This window comes from Asparagus officinalis, chromosome 1, assembly GCF_001876935.1.
Source record: "Asparagus officinalis chromosome 1, Aspof.V1, whole genome shotgun sequence".
Taxonomy (NCBI): domain Eukaryota; kingdom Viridiplantae; phylum Streptophyta; class Magnoliopsida; order Asparagales; family Asparagaceae; genus Asparagus; species Asparagus officinalis.
In genome coordinates this window covers 101,095,329-101,110,593 of record NC_033794.1, presented here as the reverse complement: position 1 = coordinate 101,110,593, position 15,265 = coordinate 101,095,329, and the positions used below count along the sequence as shown (strand labels likewise).

The 15,265-nt window shown below is 36.5% G+C and overlaps 1 protein-coding gene across 1 annotated transcript; it reads right to left on the bottom strand.

The window, feature by feature from the left end:
* On the bottom strand, nucleotides 2,177-3,765 carry LOC109828807 (uncharacterized acetyltransferase At3g50280-like). Its single transcript, XM_020395749.1, has one exon. The coding sequence runs from the start codon at nucleotides 3,704-3,706 to the stop codon at nucleotides 2,339-2,341; it is 1,368 nt and encodes a 455-aa protein (XP_020251338.1). The 5' UTR covers nucleotides 3,707-3,765; the 3' UTR covers nucleotides 2,177-2,338.

The window sequence follows — 15,265 nt, the reverse complement described above, 5'->3', positions numbered from 1 at the left end:
TGAGTAAAAGCCAAGGGGCTTGGAATTTTTTCAGCATTAACATGGAATATTGCCTTTGCTCTCAGACAGCTCTAGTTCATTCATATTAACAAAGAACTATTATGGATAAAATGAGTCCATGGTACATATCTGAAGAGTAAGGATATATGGCATGTAAATATAAGAGTTGGGGATTTATGGATGTGGAAGCAATTGCTAAAAATTAGAAACAAAACCATTGCCTATTGTGGAGGGGTAGATAGCTTGAAGCATTTAATTCACTCTTGTTATAGGAATTCAAAAGTTCAACTCTCTGCCCTGTACTATGCTTTCTCCTCTATATCTTACATTGTGTCATGGTATGACATAGTTTGGAAGGGATTAAACTATCATAAGCACTCATTTGTTTTGTGGTTAGCAATTCAAGATCGTTTACTAGTTCAATATCGTTTACTTACTCAGGATAAATTGCTTAGGAAGGGAATGATACAAACTAATTGTTGTGTTCTCTGTTCTATCTCAGCCATGGAAAGTCGTTGCCTTCTGTTTTTTAGTATAATTTTACTATAGATGTCTGGAATCGTGTCATGGATTAGCTTCAATTTAATTGGAGAGCATGTAACTGGAGTCATCTCTTAGATTGGTATAACAACAGACCAAAGGGGAAAGGATTTAAGCAAAAGATCAAGTGAATGACTTTATCTTCCTCTGTGTACATTATTTGGTGTGAGGGCAATGGAAGAATCTTCAATCAAGCTGCTTGAAGCTCAGATCAGATTGTCAAATATATAAAGATTGGTATTATGAACATAGTTCTTAATAGCTCTCTGTCGAAGGAATGTAAGGAGTAAATAGTTTCTTTGTTATTTTCCTTTGAGCTTTTAGGCTGCATCCCAATTTGAGATTTTGTTTTGTTTTCTCAGTTGGTTGAGCATTTTGATGTACACAAAATGTTACGTTTGGTGAATGAATGCAAGTTTTCCATTGACCCCCAAAAAAATAACATGCTTGTTGATGTATGAAATCACACAGTCAAATAAAAGGAGTTGATTAAATTGATGGATGTCCTCTAACTCTCCAAATGTTTGGTCCTTAAGCAAACTGTTCTTCCTTGCACAAGTAACAAATCGTAAGAGGGCGGGGTCTGGTTCCACGGTTGTTCCTCCGATGATCAAGTCAGTGAGTTGCTTGTGTGAAGAAGTAAAATGGACTGTAGTAATTTTTAAGCATAGAGAGTAGTAGCTAAGAACTTACCCCGTAATTGAAAATAATATCTCTTTTTATAGTAGGGTAGGAGGGTAGAAGGGTAATTTCAGCCGAGCATCGGCTGGCGACCACGTCAGTGTCAACTTTATAGGTGTCGGCCGATGAGTGGAGAAGATGTCACTTTGGTGTTTAATACGAAGTGATGGGGGGGTGTAGTGCCTACGTGGTCCGATGTGTCATCCATACTATAGGGGGTGTGCATTTATTACAAGGTGATTTGTCATTAGTGCACAGGAGGGGGCTCGGGGCGTTTCATCACCTTTCTACTGATCCGATGGTCGAGAAATACCACATTTTAAGTCGCTCTCGTACGGAGTCGGCCGATGAGTTGGCCGAGTGGAGTGGTTAGGTGGTTGACTTAGCCATGGGAAATTTTAAATCACTTTAATACTTGAAACCTTTTGGATCCCCTTGATTCGAGTCATCTGGTCGTGAATCCGTCCCACACTAGAAAATCCGAAAGCGATAGCGGTTTGGTGGGAACCCCGATGAGATCTGGAAATTAAACTGTCGTGACGACTCAGTTAAGTACACTTAAAATAAAACTGGAATCTTACGAATAGTTAAGGTGATATACCTACTTGTGACCTTCCTTGTGATGTCACATTTTTTTCTATTAGCTACTAGATTTTTTACCTATCTTAAATTAGTTTTTTGGAGAAATTTTACCTACCTTAATTACAACAACGACTATAGTATAATACCAATTAGCATCTTGGTCCAAAATCAAAGGTTGGCTAAGCTATACTTGTGTATTAGAGTGGTGATCGATTTCCTGATCAGTGCATAATAATCCTACAGAAATCAAGAACAAACAATAGCTAGCATTTTTAGCAATCAGCCACACCAAGCACAATGAAAGCGCAAATGGAACGCTACACTTTGGGATATCATGAAAGTAAAAAACCGTGATCTCAACTGCACATAGTCGTCAACTAGGCACATATATGGTAATATTATCCCCTCGTTTTTATTCAAATACTCTTATCAATATGAATCAAACGTAATAGCTGGTAAGAACAAGAAAGCTCATTCTTCATCCTCTAGATTGAAGCATATATATTCTGGAGCAAGTATATATGTAGACTTCAATTCAGTTAGGAGGAGGAGAAACAGCATCCATGAACTCCTCATCCACCTCAAGCAAAGCCATATACTCCGGCAACAAACACACCTCGAGGTCCACGCTCCCTCCACCCTCCCACCCAGGATACGATGACACCTTACCATCAAACTTATTCGCTGCCCCGCTCCTCAACCCTACAGCCTTCCCCCATCCAAAATCACATCCGTACATGTCAAACCTCGGTGAACTCCCCATCATCACGCTGTACTTATCAAATCCACTCAAGGGATACACAAAGGGCTTCTCATGATACTTCTTAACTAATTCCCTGATTGCATCATCCGTGTGTGATCTAACACTTTGATGCACCAGCAAAGCTGCCCATCCAAGGCCATGGGCCATGAGCTCGCCAACCGTCGTGGTTGCAGCAATTGCATATATCGAGTTCCCGAAGTAATCGGGCGATAAGGGTGGTTGCAGTCGTGAACGGTTTTGGATTGCCAATCGACAACTAGTCTTCTGATAAGGAGGTAGACCACGCGCGCGGGTGATGGATCGCCACATGAGAGAGGATAAGGCTTGGAAAGAGGAGATCGTATTGGTATCACACTCCTTGTTGGCTTTTGCTTTTAATTCATCAAGGGATTGCGAAGAGAAATGAAAAAGTTTCTCTCGTAGTTGGGGAGGGCTGTACCTTTCAATATATTCCTCTGGGTCTGAATATGGCAGGTTTACTGGAGGGCTTTCTCCTTCAATGAACCAACGGTCGTGAACAGGAGGCCTAGAGATGGTTAGATCGCCGTCTTTCGCTCGAGCGATTTCGGCCCACGCGTTGAAGAAGTGCCAGTAAGAAGTACCATCCCCAACTACATGGTTGAAACAACAAGCAACAAATAGGCCATCCGATAGTTGGGTAAGCTGAACGGCAAGAAGAGGGAGGGTGTGGCCATCATGGTTGATGGCTCCGTTGAAAGGAAAGAAAGATTGGACGAAGGACGGAACATCATCCGATGGTGCGAGAACATCCGTAACCGTAACATCATGAGCTACGGCGTAGATAAACTCTGCACCTTGGCTTGTGCAATCAATTGAGACTTGTAGGCTGCTAACTTTACCATTATCACCCAAAACCTTCTCGGTTCTGAGACGGCCAGCAAGGGGAAAGAAGTGGCAGAGGGCGACGGACAGAGAGGACTTGAGGCGGTGGATGATAGTCTCGATGGAGAGCGTGGGGGGGATGTTTGCGAAGAGGAGACCTTTCTGAATGTAGTGAGGAGAGAGCATGGCAACATCCCATGCTGCGAGATGCAAGAGCTTAATAGCCATGTTCGAGCATGATGAGGGTTTAACTAAGCATTTGGAGACTTGAAGAATCATGGGTGGAGGTGTGGCCATTGATTAATTGTTGTGTTCCCAACAATTTAAACCGATAACCACTCTAGATCCTAATATGATCTAATCTATGTATCGCTTTCTCTGCCTCCTAGCTCCTTTTAGTTATTTATATAGAAACAGCTCACTAGCAACTTTAGTACTATTAAATTGAGATGTGAAAACTGCCATAGATCTAAATCCTTAATTAGTCTGGGTCAAGGTTGGTGGCTTAGTTTGTTTATTTCCGTATCTGTCATAGGCCTAGAAAAAATAGTATGCTGATCTTTTCCGATCATGCAGAACGGTCAAAATAGAGATATTAATTTAAAGAAAATAATGTGATTTTAGTAAGGTCGACATAAAAAGTTGGTGAGACACACGTTCTCAAAAAAAGGGTTGGTGAGACACCTTGCTACTGTTTAAAAGTCTTATAAAAATGTGATTTTAGTAAGGACTGCAACCACCCTTGCTGCTTGCTTGCTTGTCACACCAAGAACAGACTAGGCTTACATCATTTTGATCCAAGGGTTACTACCTCCTTGCTGCACCATCAATCTAGCGTTGCGAGGATTATAGGATATTTTCACCTATTCTGTTTCCCCTTTAATTCCCTCCTACTTCTATACGCAGCCCTTCTGCAGTTTTAGAAAAGTTGTGTACGAGATCGTCTACGGTCTACCATTCGGTTGCAGCCTACATCTTGAGCATCCAACAGGTCGGAATCCTGCTGGATGTTCACTGCACACCAACATGTTTAATTAAGACACATTTCACCCAAAATAAACGAACCCCATTAATTTTCTTTAATTGTATCAAACAGTACTCTTACTTATAGCTAGGAATTAAGAAACCTACCTCCTATGCAGAATAATGCTCACAGCCAGCATTGTATTATTCCCATAAGGATGAGTAACTTCTTTCTCTTTATATTATTCGCTGTTTCTACTCTATGTTATACAAATTGAACGTGAATAAGTGATGGCTGACGAGGTCATCTATGCTTAAGTGCCATCTTCTTTGCAACTTCCTTCAAAGGCTCTGACCCCACTTGATAGTGCGTAGGAAAGCTGTTCTGCTACTTTAAAGGATTTATTTGTGGACCAGAGTGCATCCTTCAACATCACCAGTGAGCAGCCAACGGACAGGCCAAGTAAAATTTCCCCTACTTAGGACAAAACTGTTTATCATCTAATTTGACCCCTAATCTTAATAATATGCTGGAAAAAAGTTTTCAAAAATAACCTGAAAATTTTGCAGTGAAATGGAGGAAGGGGTAAGGTATGAATTAAAAAGCAGAAAGCTTTTCATTGAGAAACTTTAATTTATTTGGGATGCCAGCCCTTTAGTTTCGAGATGAGTTCATAGACGAGAATAAAAGAATATTGTGATCTGGAAAGAAAACCTCCAAAATTCAATATGGGAAGGAAACAAGTGGAGGACACGAAGATGGATGGATTACGTACTATCCTAATTTACTTCTTAAATTTGCATACCCTAATTTAAGAATAAGTGAAGGACACAAAGGAGGAGACAAATCAACCATGCCCTTATTTATTTCTTAAATGTGCATGATTTTATATAAAACTGTTATCATGTTATATATAATAGAAATTTTATCTTTTTGATATCTAATATGCTGCTTAATAATTGTTTTGGTCGGTTAGCAATTTATCCATGAATTATTTTAGTGTTATATCTTATTAAACCTGTCTGATCCATTAATAATTAATGATAATTTTCCTACTCGTTGAGTGTATCTCACCCCTTATTTTTCACCTTTCTCAGATGCAAACTGATATGCCGTATTTTAGCTTGAAAAGTTGGTAGTAGTTTTACTTATAGGATGCTTTGTCGTGTTGGTTTTGGAAGTGTGAAGACCGAAACCTGAAGAAGAAATCATCAAAGAAGCAGAAAAGCCCAGATCGGTCGACCGACAAGCTTGGGCCAGTCGACCGAATTGATTGCAGGAAAACAACCCAGGAAGTTCGCTATGGTTGGTCGACCGACACAAGCTCATCGGTCGACCGACATGAAGTCAAGAAACTTACAGGAGTTTCGGGTCGGTCGACCGATGGCACTGAGCTGGTCAACCGACAACATGCACTAGCAGACTGTAGAAAACAAGGTTCTGGTTGGTCGACTGATGCCATTGCACCGGTCGACCGACGTTGGATTTTCCAGTTTCCTAATTCGTTTGGGAATCTGTTATAAGCTGGATACTATATATACCTTGATATGTTTTTAGGGTTTGTAGAACACGAAAAATGAAGGGTTTTGATGGCACTTTGAGATCAGAAAAATCTTAGAGAGAGAGAGAGAGGCATATTGCGAGCATTGTAATCTTCTTCAATTAATCAAAGTTTTTGGTGTGGCTCTCGAGGACGTAGGCACGTTTTCCGAACCTCGTTAAATTTGGTATCCTCTGGTTTGATTATTCTTTCCTATAAGTTTTTCTTTTATTTGTTGTGATTTTCTGCTTGCCTACTTTCGGCACAAGATCTGGAAGGGCACGGGTTGTGTGTTCAACCCTAACAGCGGGTATCAGAGCTTCGTTCAGGAGATTTGTGCGAGAGCCATAGAAGAGGAAAGCAAATCGAAGATTGAGAAGTTTGATGGGTCAGACTTTGCCTACTGGAAGTCGTAGATGAAGGACTATCTATACCAGAAGGACCTTTACAGTTCGTTGATGGACAAGGCTAAGGGAAAGAAGAAGGAGGAATTAGACGAGGACTGGAAAATATTGGATCGGAAGGCTCTAGGACAGATCTGATTGTCGTTCGCCAAATCAGTCACTCACAATATATTAAAGAAGAAGATGACGATGTGGCTTATGGAAGCGCTTGCGAAGATGTACGAGTAACCGTCAGCCACAAACAAGGTGCATCTCGTCAAGACACGCTTCAACCTCAAGATGGCAGAAGGATGCTCATTTACGATGCACCTCAGTAAATTCAACACGATTATTGATCAACTTATCTCTATTGACATCATGTTTGATGACAAAGTGCAGACCCTGGAAAGAGATGTTAAAGCTGAGTGAGGTTGTTAGCATGATTCTATCCGAGGAGATTAGAAGGAAATCATCTGAATTAGAAGGTTCAGGTTCAGTCTTAAATCTCAAGCAGAGAGGTCGAAGCCAGAAGAAGAGAAACTAGAACATGAATTGGTCGAAGTCAAAGAAGAAGAGGTTAAACTCTAAGGTGAGGTCTATCAAAGGAATGTGTTGGAACTGCTGCTAGAAGGGCCATATATCTCCAGTTTGTAAAGCACAAAAGAAGGATGCGAATGAGCATGAGGCTCATATCGTGCAAGATACATTGATCCTTGCTATGGATAGTGATTCTGATTTATGAGTTATTGATTTGGGAGCCTCATTCAATACCACAGCTAATAGGAAGCTTCTTCAGAACTATATGACATGGGACTTTAGAAAATTGTACTTTGGGGACAACGAACCTTGTAGTATTGTTGGAAGAGGTGACGTGCAGATTCAGATGAAGGACTCTAAGTGGAATCTGAAGAATGTCAGACACGCACCGAAGCTGAAGAGAAATCTTATTTTGGTTGGTCAGCTTAGAGTGGAAGGCTATGTTTTAATATTTATAGGAGATTCATGAAAAATCTCCAACGGTACTATGATGGTTGCCCGCGGCAACAAAACTAGAACACTCTACCTAACTTTGACAGTCTCGTAATTACAGCTGGCAAGGAGAGTACAGATCTATGGTATAATAGGCTAGAACACATGAGTGAGAAGGGAATGTACATTCTACACACATAGAGAAAGCTAACCAGCATCGATTCAATTAAAGTTGGTGTTTACGAGGATTGTATCTACGGGAAGCAGAAGAGGGTCAACTTTCAGAAAAGTGGAAGACCACTTAAAGCTCAGTAGTTAGAGCTTGTTCATACATATGTATGAGGTCTAGCTGGCATGTCTTCTCTTGATAGTTTGATGTACTGTGTCACCTTTATCGACAATCACTCAAGGAAGGTGTGGGTATACTTCATGAAGCACAAGTCATAGGTGTTTGAGATCTTCAAGAAGTGGAAAGCCATGGTGGAGAACAAGATAGAGCTAAAGGTGAAGTGTCTGAAATTAAACAATGATGAAGAATACGAGCTAGAGGAGTTCAAGAGGTTCCGTGCTCTAAATGGGATTAGTTTGGAGAGGACAACTCATGGGACGCCACAACAGAATAGCATTTTAGAGAGGATGAATAGGACATTGACAGAGCGTACGAGAAGTATGTGTTTACATGCATGTCTACCTAAGATGTTTTGGATGGACGTGGTGCATACGGCAGCTTACTTGATCAATCATGGACCATCAGTTCTATTAGATTTCAAGATTCCAGAAAAGGTTTGTAGTGGCAAGGAAGTTAATCTCTCACATTTAAAGGTCTTTGGTTGCGTGGTATATGTTCATATCAGTGACCATATCAGGGACAAGCTAGTAGCTAAGTCACAGAAGTGAACATTCATTGGATACGATATTGATGAATTCAGATATCGTCTTTGGGATGAGAAGAATAGGAAAATCATCAGGAGCAGAGACGTTATATTCAATGAAGAGGTGATGTGCAAGGACTGGGACAATACTAAGGATAACCAAAGCGGTGGGAGTAGCACTAAGGATGTAGGTGGATCGAGTCCATGGATTTGGAGGAACTTCTGTTAGACCCTAGAGAGGGGTGATTAGGGTCTTATGCTAATCTAATCCGATTTTATGCCAATTAAAGTTAATTAATAAGTTGTCCTAGCAAGTATGAAATACAATAAGATAAATGAGCTAGGATAAGCAATATGAACAAATGAATATATCCTGGCAAGGAGATATACTATGAGATATATGCAAGGATATATAATTAACACAAGGGTAAGCAATCTAGCTACAAATGTGATAGGGCAAAGTATAGGCAATTGGCAATATAAGATAAATGCATAAGTAAATGCGTCAATGACAAACTCAAACACACTCAAATGATCACGGAGTTTGGACCTTCCGTCATACATCTCCGCTCTCCACTCATGGGGAGAAATCCACTATCATAACCGGGTTTTCTACGCTCACACGAATAACGTTTACACCTCATAATGTCGATTTTCAACGCTCACCGATCAATGTTCACAAACACTCACAATGTCGGTTTTCAACGTTCACCGATCAACGTCTACACTTCTCACACTCGGTTTTCTAGCTCACTGAAAACTTTACAATCTCACAAAATAACAAATGATTGTTCTCAAATATGGATGAGAACACAATGAAGCTCACTCTCAATGTTACAACACTCACCAACCCAAATATACTATGTATGCAAATACAATAAGCTCAAGTGGGTGTGTGTAAACAATAAGTGAAATCAAATCAACTAAACTCAAGTGAAAATACTAGCTTAATAAAAATGATAAACAACAAAGAATTAATACAAAGCTAGATATGAGTTTAGAAATTCTTCTCTAAAAAGCAAGACAGAGAGATGGATTAAGATAAGGCTCAATCAATGTAGATGATCTCCTCCATTTGTAAAACAAACTTCACAAACCAAACAAACTTTAAACTAAACTTAAACCCTTGTTAAAAACTCTTTTAAACTTGTTCAAAACATTTCATTAGTTGCCATGAAAGATGAGAGCAAGGGCGTATATATAGCCTCCCAAAATCTCAGCCAAAACCCCAAAGGAAAAGACCAAAAAACCCAAGAATCAGAAATCTGATTCTATACCAAAACTAGTCGTTGGAGTGAACGACGGTAGACCGTGAAAATCTCACGGTCGACGGGGAGCCACTTTCGAAGCTGAGAATTTCCAGAGACTTTGGCGGTCGACCGTGGCGGTCGACCGTAGGAAAATTTGAGCTGACGATCGACCGTGGTGGTCGACCGCAAAAGTTTATGTTTGACTCCGTAGGAAAAAAACTCAGGTGTGTTCGACCATGACAGTCAACCGCAAACTGATACATGAACAGAATAGTTTGAAAGATAATTTTCTGATTTTAAAACCCTCTTTAAAAATATCAAATAAATTCAACAAAATATAAAACTTTAAAAAATGATTATAGACATGATAATACACATGCTACAAAAACTGGTTTTCAAAAAAGACTTCCTAAATGTAAAATATCATTATTTTGTAAGGAGGTCCAAAACATAGAAATATAAACATATGAATTTTGATATTTTTCCTAAACCATATTTTAAAACTTTACAAAATAATTTTATAGACTTGAACAAAGATGTAAACTATTGTTATGAAGTCTATAAATAATGAATGTAGGATTTTATCAAAATACACATATAATACACTAAAACATGATTTTATTGAACTAAATAAAATTAATATTAATGAAATCATATATATGCATATAAGTATGAAACAAAATATGTTTTCTAATTATATTTAATTGTTTCATAGTAAAACTTAAAAACTATCAAACCAAAACATATATGTATATATATAACTATATATACATGGAAACCAATAAATGTGTGTGTGTATATTATATTGAGCTTAAGGTACTAACACACATAATACAAACTCCTAAACTAAATTATCCAAGCTTGATCTTGATCTTCAATAGCTTGACTTGGTAATCTTGCGGATGAAACTTGAACTTAAATCTTTAACTTGAAAAGAATAGCTTCAACCATAATTCCTCCAACCTCCATTGGATATGATCGTTGAAGCGCAATTCCATCCATCCTCCAACTCGTTGTTTGCCTAGAATAAATACGAAAATACAAACACTAGAAAAACAATATTAAAAGTAAATTGTTTGTTAAACATCATCAAAACAAGAAGGCCAACAATCTCCCTCTTTTTAATGATGACAAACAATTTACAAAAAGGATATATGCATGAAAGGAAATGAATATACAAAGTATAATATATCATGCATATAAACAAGAAAGAATATACTCATAATATTTCTCCCCCTTTGACAACATCAAAAAGGGTAAAACAAAAGAATGAAGAGAGTGAAAGCTCCCCCTATCAATATGCATGGGTGAGTATAACACATAGAAAGATATAAGGATTGCTCCCCCTATCAAAATGCCTTATGGAATATATGTAATAAATGCTAAGGCATACATATGTGAGCAAGCAAGAAACATGCTAAACTCAACTCACATATAAAAAGACAATGAGAACACATATAAATATATCAAGATGAACATAGTGTCTCATATCAAAGAACGTAAAACCATGTATAAGAGTAGATTTATGAAATCAAAAGAGAAGGAACATGAGAATCATGCAAAAAGTTTTCTAATAAAAACAAACCAACCAAAAGAAATCATAAATCAAAGTTTAAATCCAAAAACGATATTTGATCAATCAAGAGAATTTTCTTTGTGGGATTTGATCAAACCACATATGGAATATATTATAAGGCACGAATAGATGATCCATAAGCACAAATACATAAATATCATCATATAAGTGAAATATACTGAATTCAAAGCAATAATTCAAAACAAAATCTTTGATAAGAGAATTTTAAGAGAGGCAACAATATATCAAGCTTTTAATCTTGTTCCAACCCATATAATCATTCTAGTATCCGGTAAACATGATTTGGGAATAAACACCTAATAAACCCGAAGGGTATATAACTATAAAACTCTCATTTAAAATCAAAACTAATAATCATGAAAACAAAAGATTTGAGCAAAGAAAAATTATTTTCATAACCAAAAGATTTTAAAACATAATTTTCAAAACCAAGAAAAGGAAAAAGAAAAACACTAAAATTTTTGGTTTAAAAATTAAATTTGTTTTGGTAACCAAGAACTCTTAGTACCAAAAGATTTAGGGACATGACCCCTATCATTTAAGCTCAAAGCCCTAGGGTTATGAACCCGTTTAGGCACATGTGGTGCACTGACACGGTCAAAACAAAAATTACTCTAATGACCCTTCCAATTACAATAAGTACAATGGAAAGGAAACATTTGCTTATGTTGACCAAACGGTTGTGCACGGGACTCATTTGTAAAAATAGATTGTTCTTTAAAATTATTTTACAAATGGGAAACTCTCTTCAAATCAAAACAAAACTTGGTCAAATGATCAAATCTACCACAATGATCACACTTAAAATTTTGTGGTCTTTTAAAATTATTTGGCAAAAGTGAAGTCTTTTTTAAATCATAGCAAAATTTTGCCAAATGGCCAAAACATTCACAAAGATCATATTTGAATGCATTAGCATGTTTATGATGTGCATAATAAGCATATGCACGTGTATGTGATGAAGAAGCTACATGAGATGCACAATGAGCATTAGCATTGTTATGTTTGTGTGCATCATAGCAAAATCTAGCAAGATGGCCTTTACGACCGCAAATTGTGCATTTGTAGACTTTGCTATATATGTGTGCATGATGAGTGGATGATTTTGACTTAGACTTTACACACATATTCACAAGCTTCTTATGGTTGTTAATGCATGTATTAAGAGTTGAATCTAAAGAATAAATATGATTTTTAATAATGTTCAACTCATCATTAGGCATATTAGCATTAACTTTAGAAGTAGAACATAAATAATTATTTATAAAAGAAGCAGTATCATTTTTTATGTTCTCTACTTCTAACATGGCATTATCTTTTTCATGAGTTAAACTAGCAACATTTGAAGTTAAAGAAACATGATCCAATTTTAATTTTTTATTATTTTCTTTAAGGATCATATTTTCATTAGAAATAGTTTCAAACTTAGATGCTAACAACTCGTGATTGGATTTTAAATCTTCATGCTTGCTTTGTAAATCAATAAAATCTTTATGCAATTTGTTATAGGCATGTAATAATTTTTCACTATCACAAGCAAGTTCATCACTAGATAAATTATTAGTGGTTTCGAACTCGCAAACCTCACTAGGGCTATCGCCAGTAGCCGTGTGCATGATGCTCCATATGAGCTTGAAGTCGGATCCTCCAAAGCTTGTCGGATCGCCTCCAAGTCCCCTTGATGTGCTTTAATAAATTTTTATAAGGTGTAGACACTATCAAAATGAACAAACTTGTTAGACAAAGATGAATAAAATGCATTATGTAAGAATTCCAACAAGAGCTTATTCATAATAAATAATCTTTTATTATTTTTATTTCACTTGGATTTCTCCAATGTGGGTACAATATAAGCACAATTAATGACTTCCCATAAATTAATATTTTTAGATTGAACAAATATTTTGAATCTAAAACACCATTGAACATAAGGGAAAACATTGAATTTAGGAGCAATACCAGAATCATAGCCTAAACAAGATGCATCATTCATATCCATAATTTGTAAAAATATGCAAGTAAGACACAAATGTAATCAAACCAAGATTAGCACAAAAAGATAACTTGGATCTTTAACTCAAGGTGATTAGACCTTAAATCAAAGAGCACTAAGCTCTGATTCTAATTGTTAGACCCTAGAGGGGGGTGATTAGGGTCTTATGCTAATATAATCTGATTTTATGCTAATTAAAACTAACTAATAAGTTATCCTAGTAAGTATGAAATACAATAAGATAAATGAGCTAGAATAAGCAATATGAACAAATGAATATATCCTAGCAATGAGATATAATATAAGATATATGCAAGGATATATAATTAACACAAGGGTAAACAATCTAACTACAAATGTGATAGGGCAAAGTATAGGCAATTGGCGATATAAGATAAATGCATAAGTAAATGCGCCAATGACAAACTCAAACACACTCAAATGATCACGGAGTTCGGACATTCCGTCCTACGTCTCTGCTCCCCACTCCCGGGGAGAAATCCACTATCACAACCGGGTTTTCTACGCTCACACGAATAACGTTTACACCTCATAATGTCGGTTTTCAACGCTCACCGATCAATGTTCATAACACTCACAATGTCGGTTTTCAACGTTCACCGATCAACGTCTACACTTCTCACACTCGGTTTTCTAACTCACTGAAAACTTTACAATCTCACAAAATAACAAATGATTGTTCTCAAATATGGATGATAACACAATGAAGCTCACTCTTAATGTTACAACACTCACCAACCCAAATATACTATGTATACAAATACAATAAGCTCAAGTGGGTGTGTGTAAACAATGAGTGAAATCAAATCAACTAAACTCAATTGAAAATACTAGCTTAATGAAAATAATAAACAACAAAGAATTAATAAAAAGCTAGATAAGAGTTTAGAAATTCTTCTTTGAAAAACAAGATGGAGAGATGGATTAAGATGAAGCTCAATCAATGTAGATGATCTCATTCACTTGTAAAACAAACTTCACAAACCAAACAAACTTTAAACCAAACTTAAACCCTTGTTAAAAACTCTTTTAAACTTGTTTAAAACATTTCATTGGTTGTCATGAAAGATAAGAGCAAGGGGGTATATATAGCCTCCCAAAATCTCAGCCAAAACCCAAAAGAAAAGGACCAAAAAACCTAAGAATCAGAAATCTGATTCTGTACCAAAACTAGCCGTTGGAGTGAACGGCGGCCACTTTCGAAGCTGAGAAATTTCTAGAGACTTTGGCGGTCGACCGTCATGAGAAAATTCAAGCTGACGGTCGACCGTGGCGGTCGATCGTGAAAGTTTTTATTTGACTCCGCAGGTAAAAACTCAGGTACGGTCAACCGTGGCGGTCGACCGCAAACTGATACATGAACAGAACAGTTTGAAAGTTAATTTTCTGATTTTAAAACCCTATTTAAAAATATCAAATAAATTTAGAAAAATATAAAATTTTGGGAAATAATTGTAGATATGATAATACACATGCTACAAAAAATGGTTTTTAAAAAGGACTTCCCAAATGTAAAATATTATCATTTTATAAGGAGGTCCAAAACATAGAAATGTAAACATATGAATTTTAACATTTTGCCTAAACCATATTTTGAAATAAGGAGGTCCAAAACATAGAAATGTAAACATATGAATTTTAACATTTTGCCTAAACCATATTTTGAAACTTTACAAAATGATTTTATAGACTTGAAGAAAGATGTAAACTATTGTTATGAACTCTATAAACAATGAATATAGTATTTTATTAAAATACATATATAATGCACTAAAACATGATTTCATTGAACTAAATAAAATTAATATTGATGAAATCATATATATGCATATAAGTATGAAACAAAATATGTTTTCTAATTATATTTAATTGTTTCATAGTAAAACTTGAAAACTATCAAACCAAAATATATATGTATATATATAACTATATATATACATGGAAACCAATAAATGTGTGTGTGTATATTATATTGAGCTTAAGGTACTAACACACATAATACAAACTCCTAAACTAAATTACCCAAGCTTGATCTTAATCTTCAATAGCTTGACTTGGTAATCTTACGGATGAAGCTTGAACTTGAATCTTTAACTTGAATAGCATAGCTTCAACCACAATTCCTCCAAACTCCATTGGATATGATCGTTGAAGCGTAATTCCATCCATCCTCCAACTCGTTGTTTGCCTAGAATAAATACGAAAACACAAACACTAGACAAACAACATTAAAAATAAATTGTTTGTTGAACATCATCAAAATAAGA